The sequence below is a fragment of the Rhinopithecus bieti genome, unplaced genomic scaffold (assembly GCF_001698545.2).
Source record: "Rhinopithecus bieti isolate Rb0 unplaced genomic scaffold, ASM169854v2 scaffold_7049, whole genome shotgun sequence".
Classification (NCBI taxonomy): domain Eukaryota; kingdom Metazoa; phylum Chordata; class Mammalia; order Primates; family Cercopithecidae; genus Rhinopithecus; species Rhinopithecus bieti.
In genome coordinates this window covers 633,475-652,662 of record NW_016805922.1, presented here as the reverse complement: position 1 = coordinate 652,662, position 19,188 = coordinate 633,475, and the positions used below count along the sequence as shown (strand labels likewise).

At 42.6% G+C, this 19,188-nt stretch overlaps 1 protein-coding gene across 3 annotated transcripts in view; it reads right to left on the bottom strand.

Moving 5' to 3' along the window:
- SRGAP3 (SLIT-ROBO Rho GTPase activating protein 3) overlaps window positions 1-19,188 on the bottom strand; it is a 270,073-nt gene that overhangs the window by 12,571 nt on the left and 238,314 nt on the right. For all 3 annotated transcript variants that reach the window (XM_017874153.1, XM_017874151.1, XM_017874152.1), the window contains exons 18-19: window positions 17,149-17,228; window positions 1,156-1,336 (exon numbers count right to left, since the gene is read on the bottom strand). In XM_017874153.1, coding sequence (XP_017729642.1) covers window positions 1,156-1,336; window positions 17,149-17,228 — 261 coding nt within the window. The remainder of the gene's footprint in view (window positions 1-1,155; window positions 1,337-17,148; window positions 17,229-19,188) is intronic.

The window sequence follows — 19,188 nt, the reverse complement described above, 5'->3', positions numbered from 1 at the left end:
TGTTTGCTCGGCCACTGCCCACTGGGTGCCTTCCCACCATGCATGCCCATTGCAACACTCCTGGTCAGTTTCCGCAGCTGGGACCCTCTTCTGTCCCACACCTACCTCCTCCTTTTTTCTCTTCTAGCTTGTTCATTCCTGGGCAACTCCAGGCTAGGACAAGCTAAATGTTGCAGCGTGTGTTGGAGAAATAGGGGGATGGAGTCTGCAGGCTGAGCACCGAGGGCTGAGTGCTGAGTCTCTGTGTGACTCCATGAGAAATAGCTTCTGGCTAAGCAAGGAAGGAAGAAGCTGCCTCTGCCCCTCACCTCCCCACCCAGGGCTTGGGCCACTGCGAGGTGGCTCAGAAGCTTGTAGGGGGGCCCTGTTGGCCTCCTTCCATGGCCCTCTGCCGTGGTGACTTGTCCCTGATCTCAGAGGTCTGGGGGCATCGGGAGGCTGCCAAGGGCCCTCCACTATGGCATTCCTCTGGCAGTCTGCTTGGCCCTGGCCTTTTCTCTGGATGAGACCTCCTCTCTCCCATCACAATGTGGGCTTTTGATCCTCTTCCCTTGAGGCTCAGCTTGGTGGCTGCATGTATGGTAAATCTGTTCTGCCGAGCCTGACCAGAGCTCCCAAGGAATGTGTGCACTGGAAGCTTCCATGGCTTTCAAAGGAATGGAAAGTGCAGAGTTTTTGTGGTAGGACTAGGCATTTGGGATTCAGGGCTCTTTTTTATTAACCCCTGAAATTATTTAAAAAACAGTACCCTATTAATCAGAAACAAGGGCATGTTTCTGCCCATCCCCTAAGAGAGCTACCTCTGGAGCATAGAACGGTAGGCAGGGGAGGCCTAGGAGGTAGAGGCACATGGCAGGATCCCCTGGATACTGATTCAGGGTGATGGGATGCCCTGGGGGCTGTCAGCTGCATTAGGATGTAGGCCAGGGGTACCCAACACTGTTTCTGTGTGCTCAGAAGGAGGAATTTGGATGTCTGTTAAGTGGACCACCATTTAAAGGGAAGTTAGATATTACCCATTCTCACAGAAGACCAAGCGCATGATATCAAGGAGAGCAAATCGCCGGCATACAAGCTAGCACTCCCCTACAGTGCCCATTCCAGACATCACTAATCTATTTCAGCATTCTTCACAGAAGTCTCGACTCCACTCACATGTCCTGTACAACTATGTACTGATGGGGGATGAGTCCATCCACGCCGTTGTGCCGGCCCTCCCACCAGTCCTCCGAGGCGCGGTGGTACAGGAGCAGCGAGGCCCCCTTCTTGAAGGATAGCTCACGTGGGGACCGCCCCATGTAGTCAAACTTGGCAATAGCCTCGATCTGCTCCACTTCTGGAAGGAAAGCAAGGGAAAGAGCGTATCTGAGGTCAGCAAAGCGGCAGCTCAGGAGCCTCACTCAGAGGCCCTGGCTTCTCTGGGGAAGGACAGACCACACAGCTGGTGAGAACATGGACAGAACGCCTGGTGGGCTGGGGCTCAGGATCCTGGGGTCCTAGACTCAGATCCACCCTCCATCCTGTGACCTCAGGCAAACCATCAAACCTCTCAAAATGTAAAGAGGATGCTGACACATCCTCCTTTTCCACTGCCCTTCTTGTTCTCTACTTTTTAATGCTCATTAATATTGTAGAATTTTCTTTTTCTTCTACCCCTTAACACAAGCTATTAATATTTCTACTTTTCCATGAGCCCTTTTCCTCTTTGTCATTTATAATACTTTTAGTAATTTTTAATCTTTTGAGAGGCCACATCATGTATGCAGACTCTCATCTGTGCAAAATCCGATACAGGATTTTTAAGGGTACCCAGCCTCTTCAAAGTTCATTGTTAAGGACTGAATTGTGTCTCCCTCAAATCTGTATGTCGAAGCCCTCACCCCCAATGTGACTGTATTTAAGATAGAGGTTTTAATTAATGTAAATGAGGTGATTAAAGTTAATGAGGTTATAATGGTGGGGTCATAATCCTAGGGCTGGTGTCTTTATAGGAGGAAGAGAGGCTGGGCATGGTGGCTCATGCTTATAAGCCCAACACTTTGGGAGGCTGAGGCGCAAGGATCGCTTGAGTCCAGGAGTTTGAGACCAGCCTGGGCAATATAGTGAGACCTCATCTCCAAAAAAAAATTTTTTTTAATTAGCTGGGCATGGTAGCATGTGCCTGTGGTGCCAGCTATCCTAGGGCCCGAGGCAGGAAGATCACTTGAGCCTGGTAGGTTGAGGATGCAGTGAGCCATGATCAGGCCGCTGTACTCCAGCTTGGGTAACAGAGTGAGACCCTGTCTCAAAACAAACAAACAAAAGTTCTTGTATAAAAGCACATAGTTTAGTACAGATATTCATCAGGTATTCTGTTGACAGCAGCTGTCATGACTGTGATTATAATTATTAATGGATTTGGCCTATGGGATGGGTCCAGAGAAGAAGATGTTAAACTGCAGAGAGTTTAAGTGGTTTAAACTGTATGGTTTAAGGACCATACAGCTAGTGATATTTGGGGAAGAGACTTTTTGGGGAGCAGGGGATTGTGCCTACAGTTCATTCCACCTGTTTTATAGTTTCTACCCTAAGAAGTGTCCATACGTGGTAGAAAACTGATTTTGTATAGGTATTAATGTTTTAATATTTTAAAGTAAGCACAAAGATGTTTAACATTATAATTCTTACTTTTTTTATTTTAATAGAGCAAAAGAGTAACAAAAGCAACCCCCCTCTCTCTCTAGCCTGCAGAGAGCTTCCCCATGCTGAGCTTTCTTAGGGCTCTCTATGTGCTCCATTCACTGCGGATAATCTTGTGTTCATTGATCTGTTCATCCACCTGTCCATCACATAGTTAAGCTCAGAATATTTGGCTTTATCACTTTTTAGTTGTGTGACCTTGGGATACCTAGTTTTTCTTTCTATGCCTCAGTTTCCTCATCTGTTAAATGGAAATGGTAATAAATAGAACCTATCTTACAGAGTTATTAGAAGGATTAAGTGAGTTAATATATATGAAGTGCTTGCAACAGTGTCTGGCACATAGTACTCTATAAGAGTTATGCACATGTTGTCACCAGAGGCTGATGCACTTCTAAGGGCCACGGATGGCATGGAAAATCAAAGGGCAGCAGGAGGAAACTCCCTTGTTCACTCCACATCACTCCCCACCACACACATGCACCAGGGCTCCCCTCTGAAAGCAATTGGCTCGAGAAGACCATGCTTGTGGCCCCATGAGATGCAGTGGCTTTGGGATGTATTTAGCTCTTAGTGACTGAGGCAGCCTTCTACAGGGAGCAGGCCTCAAACAGTCAAGTCAGCTTCCCCAGCTGGCTACCTGACAAATGTCTTTAAATGCTATTCTAACCAAGGTGATGGGAGAGAAGGAAGGAGGGAAGGAGGTGGGGAAACGACAGCACCACTAAATGGGTCAAATTAACTCAGATCTTGACTCAGAGTCACATTCTCAGTAAAACAGACAGAGATCTTGGTCCTTCTCTCTGCAGCATCTTTGAATCTCACATCCAGCCGTGTGCTGGAACTGCCTGCTAGCCTGTCTGCCTGCCTCGTTACAAGAGTCAGAAAGGCCACAGGATTTGCAAGGGCAGGAGCTGAGCCCAGACAGCTGTGTGCTCCTGGGTTCACCCAGGGACTTCCTCTGACCCAGATTCCCCAAACTAAGAAAGGTGCTGACCTAAGCAGAGGTTTTCTGATACTCAGAGGGGCATAGAGGGGCTGCCTCCGGTTCCTTGTTTCTGCCTTTACCATCACCAGAGCCTCCAGCAGTCACTGGACAGCAGCCTGAAGTTGAAAGAGTGGGGCAGCAAGGGGAGCAGAAAATGTGAGGGAAAGAAAACAGAAGGAACAGGGCTGAACCTCTGCCTCAGAGAAAGCACGTGTGTTTGCAGACGTCGTTACAAAAGTGTGTGTGGTGGAAACAGTAATAACAGCTACCATTGATTATTACTAAGTCTGTTATTTGGGCTTCTCATGCCTGAAACAGAATATGTTTCTCCCCCTCATCACTCTCCCACACGCTGTTACCCAAACCTACTTCATTCACTCATCTTCCCCATCTCAGGAAACAGAACCACTGTCTACCTGCTCACCCAGGCCAATGCCCTGGCATGGCTCTGCACACCTCATCCATTAGTGACTCCTTCAGACTGTTCCCTGGATCTGACCATGGCTCTCCACCTCCCATGACACCCTCTTCACTTCCATACTTGCTTAGGTAGAACCACTTCTCCCCACAGCAGCCTAGAGGGTCCTTTACAATCATACAATCAGATATAAAACTCCCCTGGTTCAAAATCCTCAGAAGGCTTCTCATGGATCCTGGAACAAAACCCCAGTGTCTTCCCACTGCTCATAAGGCCCTCCAGGATCTCGGTCACAGAGACCTCTGAGACCTCATCTTCTCTGTCTCTCTCTCCTTCACTAGCTCAATCTGCTCTTGCCTCACTAACCTTCTTTATGTTTTTCCTCCAACATCCCAGTATGACATTTTTCAAACACAAAGTACAACTGAAAGAATTTCACAGTGAACATGCATGGAACACAATGAAATTCCACAATGCTAGATTTATCATATATCTATCCACCCCTCTATCTATCCATCTTATTTTTTAATGATTTTTAAATTAAGTTATAAACATCAGTATACTTTATCTCTGAACACTTCAGCATAAATATTCATAGAGTTGTTTGTTTGTTTGTTTGTTTGTTTGAGACAGGTTCTCACTCTGTCACCTGGAGTGCAGTGGTGCAATCACGACTCAGTGCAGCCTGAACCTCCTGATATCAAGCAATTCTTCCACCTCAGCCCCCTGAGTAGCTGGGACCGCAGGCACATGCCACCATGCCAAGCTAGTTTTTTACGTTTCTGTAGAAATTGGGGGTCTCACTATGTTGCCCAGGCTGGTCTCGAACTTCTGGACTCGAGCGATCCTCCTGCCTTGGCCTCCCAAAGTGCTGGGATTACAGGCCTGAGCCACCACCCCCAGCTACAGAGCCTTCTTGATGCTTTTAAAACATGACAAGTGTCCTCCTGTTACAGGACCTTTGTACCTCCTGTTGCTTCTCCCTGGGATGTCTTTCTCCCCGATCTTTGCATTCATCCACACTCAACAAATATTTATTAATGCTATGTGCCACTTGCTAATTTCATTCAGGTCTGTACTCAAATGTCATTGCCTTACCAAGGCCTTTCCCAGCCACTCCCAACTACAGGAGTCCCAACTGCCAAATCACTTTTTAACACCTTCTCTTGCTTTATTTCTCTTCATGGCACTTATCACAACCTGAAATTTATGTGTGTGTGCATGATGTGTGTATTTACGTTTGTGGTGTGGGGGTGTGTGTGTATATATATAGTATGTATATATACACATATACATATGTGTACACACATATAATTTTGAAACTTTACTATCAATCTTTCCTACTAAAGTGTGGGTACCATTAGGACAGATTTTCTTTTCTTACCTACTATATTCTGACTCCTAGAACATACCCTGGGACAAACAGGCACCAAATATGTGTTTATTGCTTGCATGAACAAATTCAGCTTTTACTGGTACCAGGTGTTCTACTTACATTATCACATTTAATCCGATAACAACATTTGAGGCACTACCCTCATTTCATAGATGAGGGAACTGGAGCTGGGTTGAATGATGGGCCTAGGGTTGGGTCACACCAGTAGATATGGCGATGAGCTAACATCTGAGCTCAGGTCCCAGACATCATTAATAGAGGCTTCTAAATGTTTCTGAATTGTACTAAGCTTATTCCTGCCACAAGGTCTTTGCTTCTGTATAGTGTAAATGTGACTATATAGATATGCAATGCTCTATGTTTGATGCAATTCAACTCTTGTGTATTGAGAGGCTAATTGTACCAGGTAAAAACCCTGTGGGCTCTACAGTGAGGGAAGAGATGAACAGCCCAGCCCCTGAGCTAGAGAAGAGGTTGAGACTGTCTCGGTAGGGGCCTGGCTGGAATCACACTTTAGAAAATCACTCCAGTGGCAAAGCAGAGCAGTGGAAGGAGTGGAGGGGAGAAGCTGGGGCAGCAGTGCTTCAGAGGCTGCTACCGTGGTCCAGCCTCTGGACTAGCATGGGCTAGACATGGGCTTTTCTGGAGATGAAAAGACATGTTGAAACTTTGCTTTCATTTCAGAATCTGAAGGTTGGACGTTTATCCTTCTCTACCCATCACTCAATAGGAAGCTCAAATTCCTCTCTCTAGCCATGCCATTCCAGAGAACTCTGTTACAGGTCATGAGTCCTGCCTGCATGAAAGAGGGGATGGCTCCATTCCTCTCAATACAACTTCATGTCCCTCTGCCCACCCCACCCCTTACTTCATCCCCAGAAGTGAGAACACTAATCTCATGCAACCAATTTACTAGAGGCCAAGTCACTGTATCAAAGGCAGAGAATGTGGGCGTACCTTCTCTTCTCCCTCATCCTCCTTGTGATGAGAGTAATGACAGAAGCCAGGGCCTGTTTACAGGGTCCCTCTTTTCTCCCCTTCTCACTCATGACCTTGGGTTCTTTCTTTGCATTCGGTGGTGGCACCAGCTGATACTGAGGTTTAGATTTAATTTAAAAGGAAAGGAGTGAGACCAACCTCTGGGATGATGGCATGAAGAACTCCCCAGGGAAACTCAAGAAAAAATATAAAAAGTAAAAGAAAAAAACAAAAAAACATTTCAAGCCCCTGGAAATGGTCCTAAGGGCAAAAAGCAAATGAAGAAACATCTATTCAGGAAAATCTATAAAAACTTAGTTAGAAAGGTGAAAATCTCTGGTATCTGAACCAAGACTGCTCCCTCCCTCTACTCCTGCTCCAAGCTTGGGGAGACGGAGGCTCCAATCAAGATGACTGCAGTCAAGAACACAGGGCTTCCTCTCCCTTTACCACATTCCAGTCACAGGGCTTTTTTCCTGGAAGGAGCAGGAGCTCAGTGATTCTCATCCTGCTCCCACTACCTGTTGCTGAGGCTGAGTCCCAGGTGAGCGGAGTGGAGAGACCAGGACTTCATTCTTCCACACAACCCCTACTCATGGAATGGTGGCTGTACTTTGGGCATGGCACCACTGAAAATGTGGGTGTTCTATCAATCTTGCCCCAGCTTGTGAGGTGGTGGTTGCATGGCAGGAGAAGTAAGTTAAGAGGATCTCTGGCTGCCCCTCCACAAAGCACTCAGTAGGGACATGACTCAGAAGATGCCATTGTCTCCATCCCCAGTCTCAGAGTCCTGGCTCAGATTTTCCCATAGGGGAGAAGCATCCCACAAAACAGAAAGCTCCTAATCTTGTCCCAAAGGAATTGCCTTCAGTTGCAACAGAGCTTGGAGAAGTTCAAGCCGAAGAGCACTCTCAAGAACAGTGGAGGCTGTGTTGAAGGGCAATCCAGTGATGGTTCATGAATTTAATGAATATAGAAGCTAGACTATAAGCCAGATAGTTAGCAGAGGAGAACCAGGGAATAAGACAGCCAGGAGAAGTATTCCTGGGATCAGAACAAATATCAAACACTGACTTCAGAAACTATCCCTATAATGGGTACGGAATTTGACTGCATTAATTTGTAGAGCAATTTAGGACCAAGGGTACTGTTGAAAGAATAGCAACCATCCAGCAATTAGTGGAGATTAACAGCCAGAAAGGATCAGGGAAAGAGACTTCTACCAAAACCACTGTCATCTCAGGGAAGGAGAACCCTACCAAAACCACTGTCATCCCACAGAGTAACATTTCCATATATCACTGAAATTAAGCTAGTATAAATAGAAGCTCATTCAAATAAGATGTATATGGTAAACCTTAGAGAAGCTACTAAAAACTAACTCAAAAATAGTAAGAGCAGAATACTGGTTGTCAGAGGCTAGGAAAGAAGGGGAGGGTATATGGGGAGTGATTGCTCAAGAGGTCCAATGTTAGAGTTAGTTAGGATAAATAAGTTCTGGTGTTCTATTTTACAGTAGGTTGACTATAGTTAACAATAATGTATTGTATGTTTCAAAATAGCTGGAATAGAGGAGATTTTTGAATGTTCACACTACAAAGAAACAATATATTTATAACATGGTGAATATACTGCTTACCTGAATTTAATCATTACACAATGTATGCATGTATTGCAATATCACATTGCATCCAATAAATATGTCCAATTATCTGTCCATCAAAAATTAAATAAAACTTAAAAATAACTCTAAAATATAGTGAAAACATCATTAAAGAAGTTTAAATGCTATCTTAGAAAATATTCACTAAATGCTATATTAGAAAATATGCAAAAGAAATCAGTAAAGAAGGAATAGAGGAACAAAAAAGATATGAGACCCATAGAAACCAAAAAGTAAAATGGCAGACATAAATCCAACTATATAAGTGATAATATTAAATGTGAATGGATTAAACAATCCAATTAAAATGCAGAGATTATCAGACTGGATAAAATAACATAATTTAACTGTATGCTGTCTACAAAAGACACACTTTAGATTCAAAGACACAATTAGACACAATCTAAAGCGAAAGGATGGAAAAATATATTATGCAGACTGGAACCACAGGAAAGCTAGAATGACTATACTAATATTGACAAAATAGACTTTAAAACTAAAAATATTGCTAGAGATAAACAGCAGCATTTCATAATGATAAAAATTTTGGTCTATCAAGATATAAAGAATTATAAACAAAATGTACCTAATAAAAGAGCAGCAAAATACATGAAGCAAAATGGACAAAACAAAGAAAGAAATAGACAATCAAAATAATTGTTAGAGATTTCAATACTCCACTCTCAATAATGGGAAGAACAACAATAATGGAAAGGACAGAAGAAAAAAGAGGAAACAGAAGACTCAAACAACACTATAAACCAAATAGACCTAACAGGCATCTATAGAACACACCACTCAGCAAGAGACTATACATTCTTTTTAACTGCACGTGGAACATTCTCTTGGGTATGCCCTATGCTAGTCCATAAAACAAACATCAATAATTGAAAATGATACAAATAATACAAAATGTGTTCTTCTACCACAGTAGGATAAAATTATTGATTTCTTCTACAGAAGAAGTTTCTTCTAAAGTAGGAATCAATAGCAGGAAAAAAATTGGGAAGCTGACAAATAGGCAAAAATTGTACAGCATACTCCTAAATAACTAATGGTTGAGGAAAAAAATATCAAAAGAGAAATCTTTGAGATGAATGAAAATGAAGATACAACATACCAAAACTTATGGGATGCAGCTAAAGCAGTGCTTAGAAGGAAATGTATGACTGCAAATGCCTATATTAGGAAAAACAAACAAACGAAACTCAAATCAATAACCTAAACTTCCACCTTAAAACACTGCGAAAAAAAGTGCAAACTAAACCTAAAGCTAGCAGAATGGAGGAAATAATAAAGATTAGAGTAGAAATTAACAAAATAGAGAATAGAAGAACAATAGAGAAAATCATAAAACCAAAAGCTGGTTCTTTGAAAAGATCAATGAAATTGACAAGCCATTAGCTAAATAAACCAAGAAAACAAGAGAGAGGACTCAAATTATTGAATCAGATATGAAGGAGGGGACATTACTACCATTATTTTACAGGAAAAAAAGGACCATAAAGAAATACTATGAACAATTACATGCCAACAAGTTGGATACCTTAGATGAAATTAATAAGTTCATAGAAAGAAACAAACTATTGAAACTGACTTAAGAAGAAATAAAAATATGAATATACTTATAACAAGAGATTGAATCAATCATCCAAAAACTACCCACAAATAAATGCCCAGGCCCAGATGGCTACATTATTGAATTCTACCAAACATTTGAAAAAGAATTAATAATAATTCCTTATAAAGTCTTCCAAAAACTAGAAGAGAAAGGAACACTGCTCAACTAATTTCACCAGGCAAGTATTACCCTGATACCAAAACCAGACAAGGATATCACAAGAAAACTACAGACCAGTATTTCTTATGAATATGGATGCAAATATCCTCTACAAAATGCTAGCAAACCCGGCCAGGGATGGTGGCTCATGCCTGTAATCTCAGCACTTTGGGAGGCAGAGCTAGGTGGATAACTTGAGGTCAGGAGTTTGAGATCAGCCTGCAATATAGCAAAATCCTGTCTCTACCAAAAATACAAAAAATTAGCCTGGTGTGGTATCAGGCACTATAATCCCAGTTACTAGGGAGGTTGAGGCAGGAGAACTACTTGAACCCAGGAGGCAGAGGTTGCAGTGAGCCAAGATTGTGCCACGGCACTTCAGCCTGGTGGACAGAGTAAGATTCCATCGCGCAAAAAAAAAAAAAAAAAAAAAAAAAAAAAAATAATCACTAGCAAGCTAAATGCAGTAGCATAAAAAGAACTATGCTCCATGCACAAGTGGAATTTATCCCAGGACTGCCCAATTGGTTTAACATCTAAAAATCATTAATTAATGTAATGCATCTTATCGGTAAAATAAAAAAAAAATCACACAATCATCTTAATAGATGAAGAAAAAGCACTGACAAAATCTAATATTCTTTCAAGATAAAACATTCAACAAATTAGGAATACAAGGGAACTTCCTCAACCTGACAAATGGCATCTATGAAAAACCCACAGCTAACATCATACTTAATGGTGAATGGATGCTTTCCTCATAAGATCAGGAGTTAGACAAGGATGTCCACTCTCATCAATTCAATGTTGTACTAGAGATTCTAGCTGGGCCAACTGGGCAAGAAAAAGAAATAAAAGGTATTCAAACTGGAAAAGAAGTAAAAATATATCTATTCATAGACAATATAATCTTATATATTAAGAAATCATAAGGAAATCACTAAAAACTATTTGGCTGGATGCATAAGTTCAGCAAGGTTGCAGGATACAAGAGCAATATATTAAAATCAATTACATTTCCATACACTCATAGTGAACAATTCAAAAGTGAAATTAAGAAAACAATTTCACTTACATTAGCATAAAAAAGAATAAAATACAGATAAATAAAGCACTGACAAAATCTAATATCCTTTCAAGATAAAAGGATAAAAGGCACTCTGTAGTTGCCACTCTGGCAACTACAAATCATTGTTAAAAAAAATTAAACATCTAAATAACTGGCAAAACATCCTATGTTTATGGATCAGAAGACTTAACACTACTAAGAGGGTGATATTCCCAACTGACCGACAGTTTTAACACAATCCCTATCAGAATCCTGGCTAACTTCTTTGTAGAAATTGACAAGCTGATTCTAAATTTCATATGTAATCACAAGAAACCCATAATAGCCAAAACGATCTTGAAAACGAAGGACAAAGTTGGAGGACTTAAACATCCCAATTTCAAAGCTTACTACAAAGCAACAGCAATGAAGACAGTATAGTACCGACCCAGAGATAGACATATAGGTCAGTGGAACAGCATTGCAAGTCCAAAAATAAACCCATACACCTATAGTCAAAGGACTTTTTTTACAAGGGTGCTAAGACCATTCAATGTGGAAAAGAATAATTTTTTTCAACTAATAGTACTGGGACAACTGGAGAGCCACATACAAAAGAATAAAGTTTGACCATTACCTTATACCAAAATTAACTCAAAATAGATCAAAGACCTAAATGTAAGACCTAAAACTCTAAAACTCTTAAAAGAAAATACAGGAATACATCTTCATGAACTTGGATTTGGCAAAGGCCTCTTAGATATAACACCAAAAGCATGCACAACAAAAGAAAAAATAAATGAATGGAACTCAATCAAAATTAAATACTTTTGTGCTTCAAAGGGTATCACCAATAAAAAGGCAAGCCACAGAATGGGAGAAAATATTTGGAAATTGTATATCTGATAAGGGACTTAGATCTAGAATATATAAAGAGCTGTTACAACTCAATAATAAAAAGGCAAATAACCAAATTTTAAAATGAGCAAAGGATCTGAAGAAAAATATACAAGTGACCAAAAAGCACATGAAAAGATGATGAACATTATCAGTCATCAGAGAAATTCAAATCCAAACCTCAGTAAGATAGCACTTCACATCCACTAGGATGGCAAGAATCAAAAAGTCAGATAATAACAAGTGCTGGCAAGGATATGGATAAATTGGGACTCTCATACACTGCTGATGATATTGCAAAACGATGTGGTCATTTTGGAAAACAGTCTGGCATTTCCTTAAATGACTGACAGAGTTAGTATATGACCCAGCAGTTCCACTCTTGGGTATATACTCAAGAGAAATGAGAACTTCTGTCTGTACAAAAACTTGCACACACATGTTTACAGCAGCATTATTTATAATAGCTGAAAGTAGAAACAACCCAAATGTCCATCAATTGACAAATGGATAAACAAAGTCTGGCATTTTCATATGATGGAATATTATTCAGCCATCAAAAATTAAGTACTGATTCATGCTACAGCATGGCTGAACCTAGAAAACTGTGTGCTAAGAGAAAAGCCACATATTATATAATTCCATTTATATAAAATGTCCAGAATAGACAAATCCATAGAGACAGTGGGTAGATTTACAGGTGCATTGACTAGGGCTGGGAGAAATGTGGGGGGCAGGGATGGGAGGGTGTAAGGAGTGATAGCTAAAGGGTACAAAGCTTCTTTTCAAGATGATGAAAATGTTCTCAAATTGACCATGGTGATGGTTGCACATATCTGTGAATATACAAAAAAATCACTCAGTTGTACACTTTAAAAGGGTAAATTGTGTGGTGTGTGATCTATAACTCAATAAAGTGGTTTTAAAAAGAAGGCAGGGTCCTTCTTAGGTATAAGGCCTGAGCCAAATGCCTTGAGCCAGTTTACCATGTTTATTACTAGTGATTAGGAACATACACCAAGTATAAGACATTGGCCGCTGTTCTTTTTTTCTATTGTTCTTAATTTCTTATGAAAAGGAGTGGGCCGGGCACGGTGGCTTATGCCTGTAATCCCAGCACTTTGGGAGGCTGAGGCAAGCAGATCACGAGGTCAGGAGATTGAGACCAGCCTGGCCAACATGGTGAAACCCCGTCTCTACTAAAAAGTAAAAAAATTAGCTGGGCATGGTGGCACATGCCTCTAATCCCAGCTACTCAGGAGGCTGAGGCAGGAGAATCACTTGAACCAGGGAGTCGGAGGCTGCAGTGAGCCAAGATTGCACCACTTTACTACAGTCTGGCGACAGAGCGAGACTCTGTCTCAAAAAAAAAAAAAAAAAGAAAGAAAGAAAGAAAAGAAAAGAAAAGAAAAGGAAAGAAAAGGAGTGGCTATGATTCCAGGTTCCAGGAGAACTGGGGTGTTTGTACATAAATGGACTAATCCCATTTTAATACCATCACAAACCTCACCTGAATACTCACAACATGGATGAATCTCAGAATATTATGCAGAGTGAAAGAGGACAGAGTCAAACAACTCTATTCTGTACAGCACCATTTATATGAAATTGTAAACAGACCAACAGCGGGAGGAGTCAAAGGTAACCTCAAAAATGTCAGGAAAATATCAGTAAGAGAATGGTGGCACAATTATAATTGAATATGGACATATCATCCATAAAACATGCCTCTGTCACTGATTTTAGTGATTTTATAATCTAACAATCTTGTTTCTCATTTAGCTTCCAATTAATAAAGTTGTTAGTGACAGGCTGCCTTCATTTTTTCATTTAGTCAAGGATTCTGGGCCTAACCATAGTTTCTTTATATAAATCTTGGAGACCAAAGGGAAAGCACTGTGGAATTTCCAGACTTATCAGACTCAAGACAGGAGAACAGGTATTAGTTAGGTATAGAATCTTTTTTTTTTTTCTTTGAGGCGGGGCCTCATTCTGTCACGCAGGCTGGAGTGCAGTGGCATGATCATGGCTCACTGCATCCTCAACCTCAATTGCTCAAGCAATTCTCCCACTTCAACCTTCTGAGTTGCTGGGACCACAGGCATATGCCACTACGCCTGGCTAATTTTTTTTTTTTTTTTTTTTCAGAGACGGAGTTTCACCATGTTGCCCAGGCTGGTCTAGAATTCCTGGGCTCAAGCCATCTGACCACCTGAACCTCCCAAAGTGTTGGGGTTATAGGTGTGAGCCACCACGCCCAGCTGGTACAGAATCTTTGAGACAAGAAAGGCAACAGATACCCAAACAACTAAATTGTTCCTCCAATTTGGCATTCATTGGCTGATTCATGTACGACAAAGACCTGGACTCATGGTTCTCTGCCTGATTTGACCTTTGAGGCCTGTTGGGTTCCATTCATACAGGGTGCTGTCAAGAGAAAAGAAGACAGATATTGATGATCCCCTAAATGAAATGTCTAAGAGGAAATAGGTACACAAATCAGGAGGTTTAGGTTGCCAATGACCAATAACTGCCAATGCCAGTTATGTCAAGAAAATTCTCCAGGACTCAGTTTCTCTATCAGGATTAGGAAGGATGTCTGTTTGATACAGAGTCCATTGATGTTTCTCATCTACCTTCCTGTCCCAGGCACTGTGCTAGGCTCCTTCACATATTAACCCACATTTCAACCCATGCCATAATTTGCTTGGTGCTCTCATTCCCATTTTATACATAAGGAAATAGAGGCCAGAGGTGATGTGGCTTGCCTCAGATTACATGACCATAAGGACTCCCTCTGTGCTTCAATTCCAGGTCTCTCTTTTCTGAGCACGGTAACCCCTTGACTGTCTCTGCAGCTCACTATTCTGCCACTGTTTGGCCAGGGACAGCATGAATGTAACATTTAGAAAATGCAATTGATTTTTCACCAAAGAGTGCCCTGATTCAATACCCCCCACTAATACACACAGGATACTTTGAGAGCCTTCAGCAAACATGAGACTGGCTCTCCCAGCCTGTGGCTTCTTCCCTTCCAGGATGACTTTTTCTGCCTTTGTCATTCCCAGAAACCAGCAGCCTCACAAAGAAAAAAAGGAAGAAGGATCTTCTGGGAGGGGGACCCAAAGCTCTGACTCATGCATTCTGGGAGCCACTGTGAACCTTTACCCTGAGAAGGGGGAGATAGCACTTTCTGGGGGGTGGTTCTTATGGGGCTGAAGCCCCACTGGGTGAGTCCCATGACTGCTTCTTCGCGGACCCAGCAAGACCTATTCTGTCTGTCCCTCCTCATCTTCAGTCCTGGTGTCCAGAGCAGCCTTCTGCCCATCAGCCCATGGAACTGTGGAAAAACCAGCAAAGGGACTGACAGGGACCTCAGCCCCCAGGAAGGCAGGTGCTTTGGTCAAGACAAAGGAGAGGAAATGTCAGGAGTAGGAGAGAGACAGAGACAGAGCAAGCTAGAGGGAGATATAAAGAGACGGACAGAAAGAGATCCAGAAATAAAAAGAGCAACAGATGGAGAGGATGGGGTGGGGGCTGTTAAAAGGGATAGAGGGAGGGCGAGAACTGGAGGTGGTCCGCAGAAGAAAAAAAGGAGGAAAGAGAAAAGCAAATCACCAGGAATAAGCAGAAGGTGGCAGCCTTCACATCTCCAAACAAAGCCTCTGCAGGACACATTCCTCAGTTTAGGATGACTTTAGCCTCTCAGGAGTCTGATCAAGCTGAACGTGATATCTGGATTTGCTTTTCTGTACCTGTCACCCGGGTCTGACTCATTAGCTCCCTCTCAGGCCACGGGGACTGGATCATGCCTGGGTGCATGACTCAAGGCAGTCCAATGAGACTCCACCCCAGGACCTCTCTTGGAACCATTATAGAAAGGAAGCTCTTTTCCATTGAGACTCTGAGTAAGATGATGGTGAAAGTCTGGAATTGCCAGAGACCACTGCACAGGAAGATCCTGCATGAGAATGAAACCAGCACAGAGGGAAGCAGAACAAGAAGACAGACAAAGTGCTGACAAAATCACCCTTGCTCCTGGATCCAGCTGTGCCTGAAGCCATGTCAACTCTGGGACTTTTCAGGTATAGGAACTTATTCCCTTTTAAGCTTAAGTTGATTTGAGTTGGGGGTTCTGTCATTAGCAACTGAAATACTCCTACTAGAATGTGAAAACCCATCTATCAGTCTTGTCTCTTTTGTCAGTTCCCAGAACTGTCACCTGAGTGCCTGCCCTGCTCTCCTGACAAATGTGGTAGCCAACATGACCCGGTCCCACAAGAGAAACACAAAGGACAAGTAAGAGAACTGCTAAGCCATGACGTTTAAAAAGGAAAACTATCCCAGGTGCTTGGTGCATCCTGGGCCATATTCTAACTTTCAAGGGTCCTAGGCACTTTTGCCTACATGTGTTCCTTCCTCCATTCAAAAAAAAAAAGTTAAAAATCATATTCTACAACTGCATTAGTATAAAGACAAATATAATCCAGACTGGATATTGTGTTCATTTTTTTCTGATTTTAAAATAAATTAAAACATTTTAGTGGACCTCTACAAGTACCATGGGCCCTTGGCACTGTGCCTACTCTGCCTGATGGATAAATTGGCATGTGGTTCAGATTGCTTGTCTATGTAGTCCAGTTTCCCTAAAGACTAGTCTGAGTCTCTTCTCCTTATCTGGAAAGGGTGGAGGAATCTGGAGAAAGGTCTTGACTGGCCTTTTTTTTCTCTCTCTCTCTCACCACACACTTCCCAGGAGCATCACCCTTTGATTTCATCTCCAGGGTGCCCAATGCACCAGACACGCCTGTAATCTGGCATTATTGCTTTGCACCATGAGAAGCTACTTCCAACCTGTCAAGATCTGGTGACAGACTGGGAGTTCTTTGAGGACTGACATCTTGTTCATTCCTGTGCCCAAGTCCCAGCACAGGCTTGGCACAGAGTAGACCCTGAGAGGGGAAGGATGGAGGAACAGAGCTTGCTTTCTACTTAGGAAACTCGTGTCACTTAGGATTTGTCCCTGGGCCAGGCAGGACACATTAAGGAATGAAGTGGGCTAGGTGTGGGGTGTGGTGCACACAGTGTGAGCCTATGAGGATCTGCTCTGTGTCAGGCCCATGCCAGGACTTGGGGCACGCCATGAAGGTTTTTTCTGGGTCTTCATCTATTCTGAAGGACAGATGGCTGACTTGGAAAGCTGAAGAGGTCTACGTGGGCCAGCCCTGTGGTTGGGCTGACATAAGTCAGTGTGAGAGGCCCCAGGAAGAATCCCTTGTGCCCAGGATCCCCCTCACTCACCTTCATCGCTGGTATGAGGTTCAGTGCCATTGTCATGGTCAACTTCATCGATGGTCCCTGGCTCGCTGTGTGGGCTGTCACTGCAAGGAAACATGGGAAGGGGACTCACTGTGGGGGTTATCTACCCTCACAGCATCTTCAGCCTCTCATGCCAGTCCAGTTGGCCTCTGGGCCCTCCTGCAGCTCAGATGCAGGCCTATACCATCCTGTCTTTTCCATCTGACCACTCCTGGGAGATTCTTAATCAGAAAACTACTTCTAGCCTCCTCCTTGTGAAGCTTCCCAAATATCTCCCCCAGTGCCCTCCTAGCCCTGGAATTTGCTGAGCTGTCTTCTTGGTGAAGACTGTCAATGCTTACATGTTCTGTAAGATCCAGAGGGCAGTGGTAAAACCCCAGCATTCATCATCGGAAGGACCACAGGCCAGAACAAAAAGAACCCTTTGAAGTACTATGAGTTATTTCATCTGGCCTAACTCTCCTGTCTTATAGCTGAGGTGACATATCCCAGGAGGTAAGATGAAGCCAAAGAGGGCTGCCCTGTCTTTCTGCATGCAAAAGCCCCAGTTGATGCAGGCAGTGAGTTAGACTGGCAACCATGATGGGCATGGTGGCTGAGTAATTCAGTCCATCAGATTTAATTGTTAATGTGCTGGTATAATTTCACCAGCTACTACCCCCTTACTAGATTATAAGCTTCTTGAGGCAAGGGTTAATTCACATAATCAGCCAGTTTTTTTTTTATAGAGCCATTGAGTGAGTTATAATATGCCAGGCAGTGTGCTGGTAGGAGGGATGCAATGATAGATAAGGCGGACAAGGTCCCTGGCCTCATGTTGCTTACACTGTAGGGAGAGGGGCGAGAAAAACACCAAAGTCAATATGCCATTAAATAAGACAGTTGCAAGTTATGCTATGTAGTGTTAGGTAGGAAATAAACGGGCAGAGACAAGAACAGCAGAGAGGACCTATAAAGAGTGGACAGGGAAGGCTTCTCAAAGGCAACATTTGCAATGCCATTTAAAGGAATATGTACTTTATTATGAAAAATTCTCCACTGCCACCTGAATCAGGACCAAACTCAGTGGCTTCCAAGATTTTTTATCACCCTGTGGAGCCTCATCCTTCACCATTCCCCTGTCACACATGCTATGCTCTGGTCACACTGAACTACTTTTCATTCTACTGAATGCTCCAGGTCTTTGTCCACTCCTCACTGGGCTGGCTCCAGTTCACTCTGCAGTCTCAGCTCAGTCTGTACTTCCCCCAGGAAGCCCTTCCTGATTTCCCTAGACTAGCTCAGGGAGCCCCACTTCTGGAGCCGTTTGTTTCCTATTCCATCAGAGCTCCTGCACCAGGGGTCAATCTTGTTTGGTTACATCTCTGACTCCCAGCACAGAATCCAGCCCACAACAGATGCTTGGTAACCATTTGTTGAATGAATGAATGTTGTCTACTGTGCTGAGACCCTCAGCCAAGTCTCCCTTTTGGTTGTGAAAACTCCAAAATTACCATGTAATTAATAGTTTTACAGTCTTGTGGGAAACAAATAGGATTAAGAAAAGTGTGGTTATTGTATATTGTTCTTTGATAAGTACACGAAGATCTGTGGGTCCCTTCCCAGAACACTAATTATATATATTGCAGCAAGAAAAGAGAACTGGTAATGGTTGCAAAAACTGTGTGACAAGTCTCTTTGTCCAGAAATTATGCTTGCCAGCTGTTTAATGTTTCTGTTACAGAACAGGGATGGATTTGCTCCCTAGTGCCTCAAACGAGATTCGAGAGCTGTGATTAGACATGACTATGAACCAGTATTTCTATGCAGGGAGGCATGTGGGAAGGAAACACAAAAGCCGGAACACCTTCCTTCTTTGAAGCAGCTGCCCAAATATGCTCACAGTACTAAGGCAATTCAAAAGTCCAGGAATGTTTGACAATCAAAAAACAAACTCCCCTGTAGGCACCTGGCTGAAGGCAGTGTAGGTAATACCTAAATATATAGCTGTGTGCTCTCCTGAATTGGAAATAAAGAAATAGT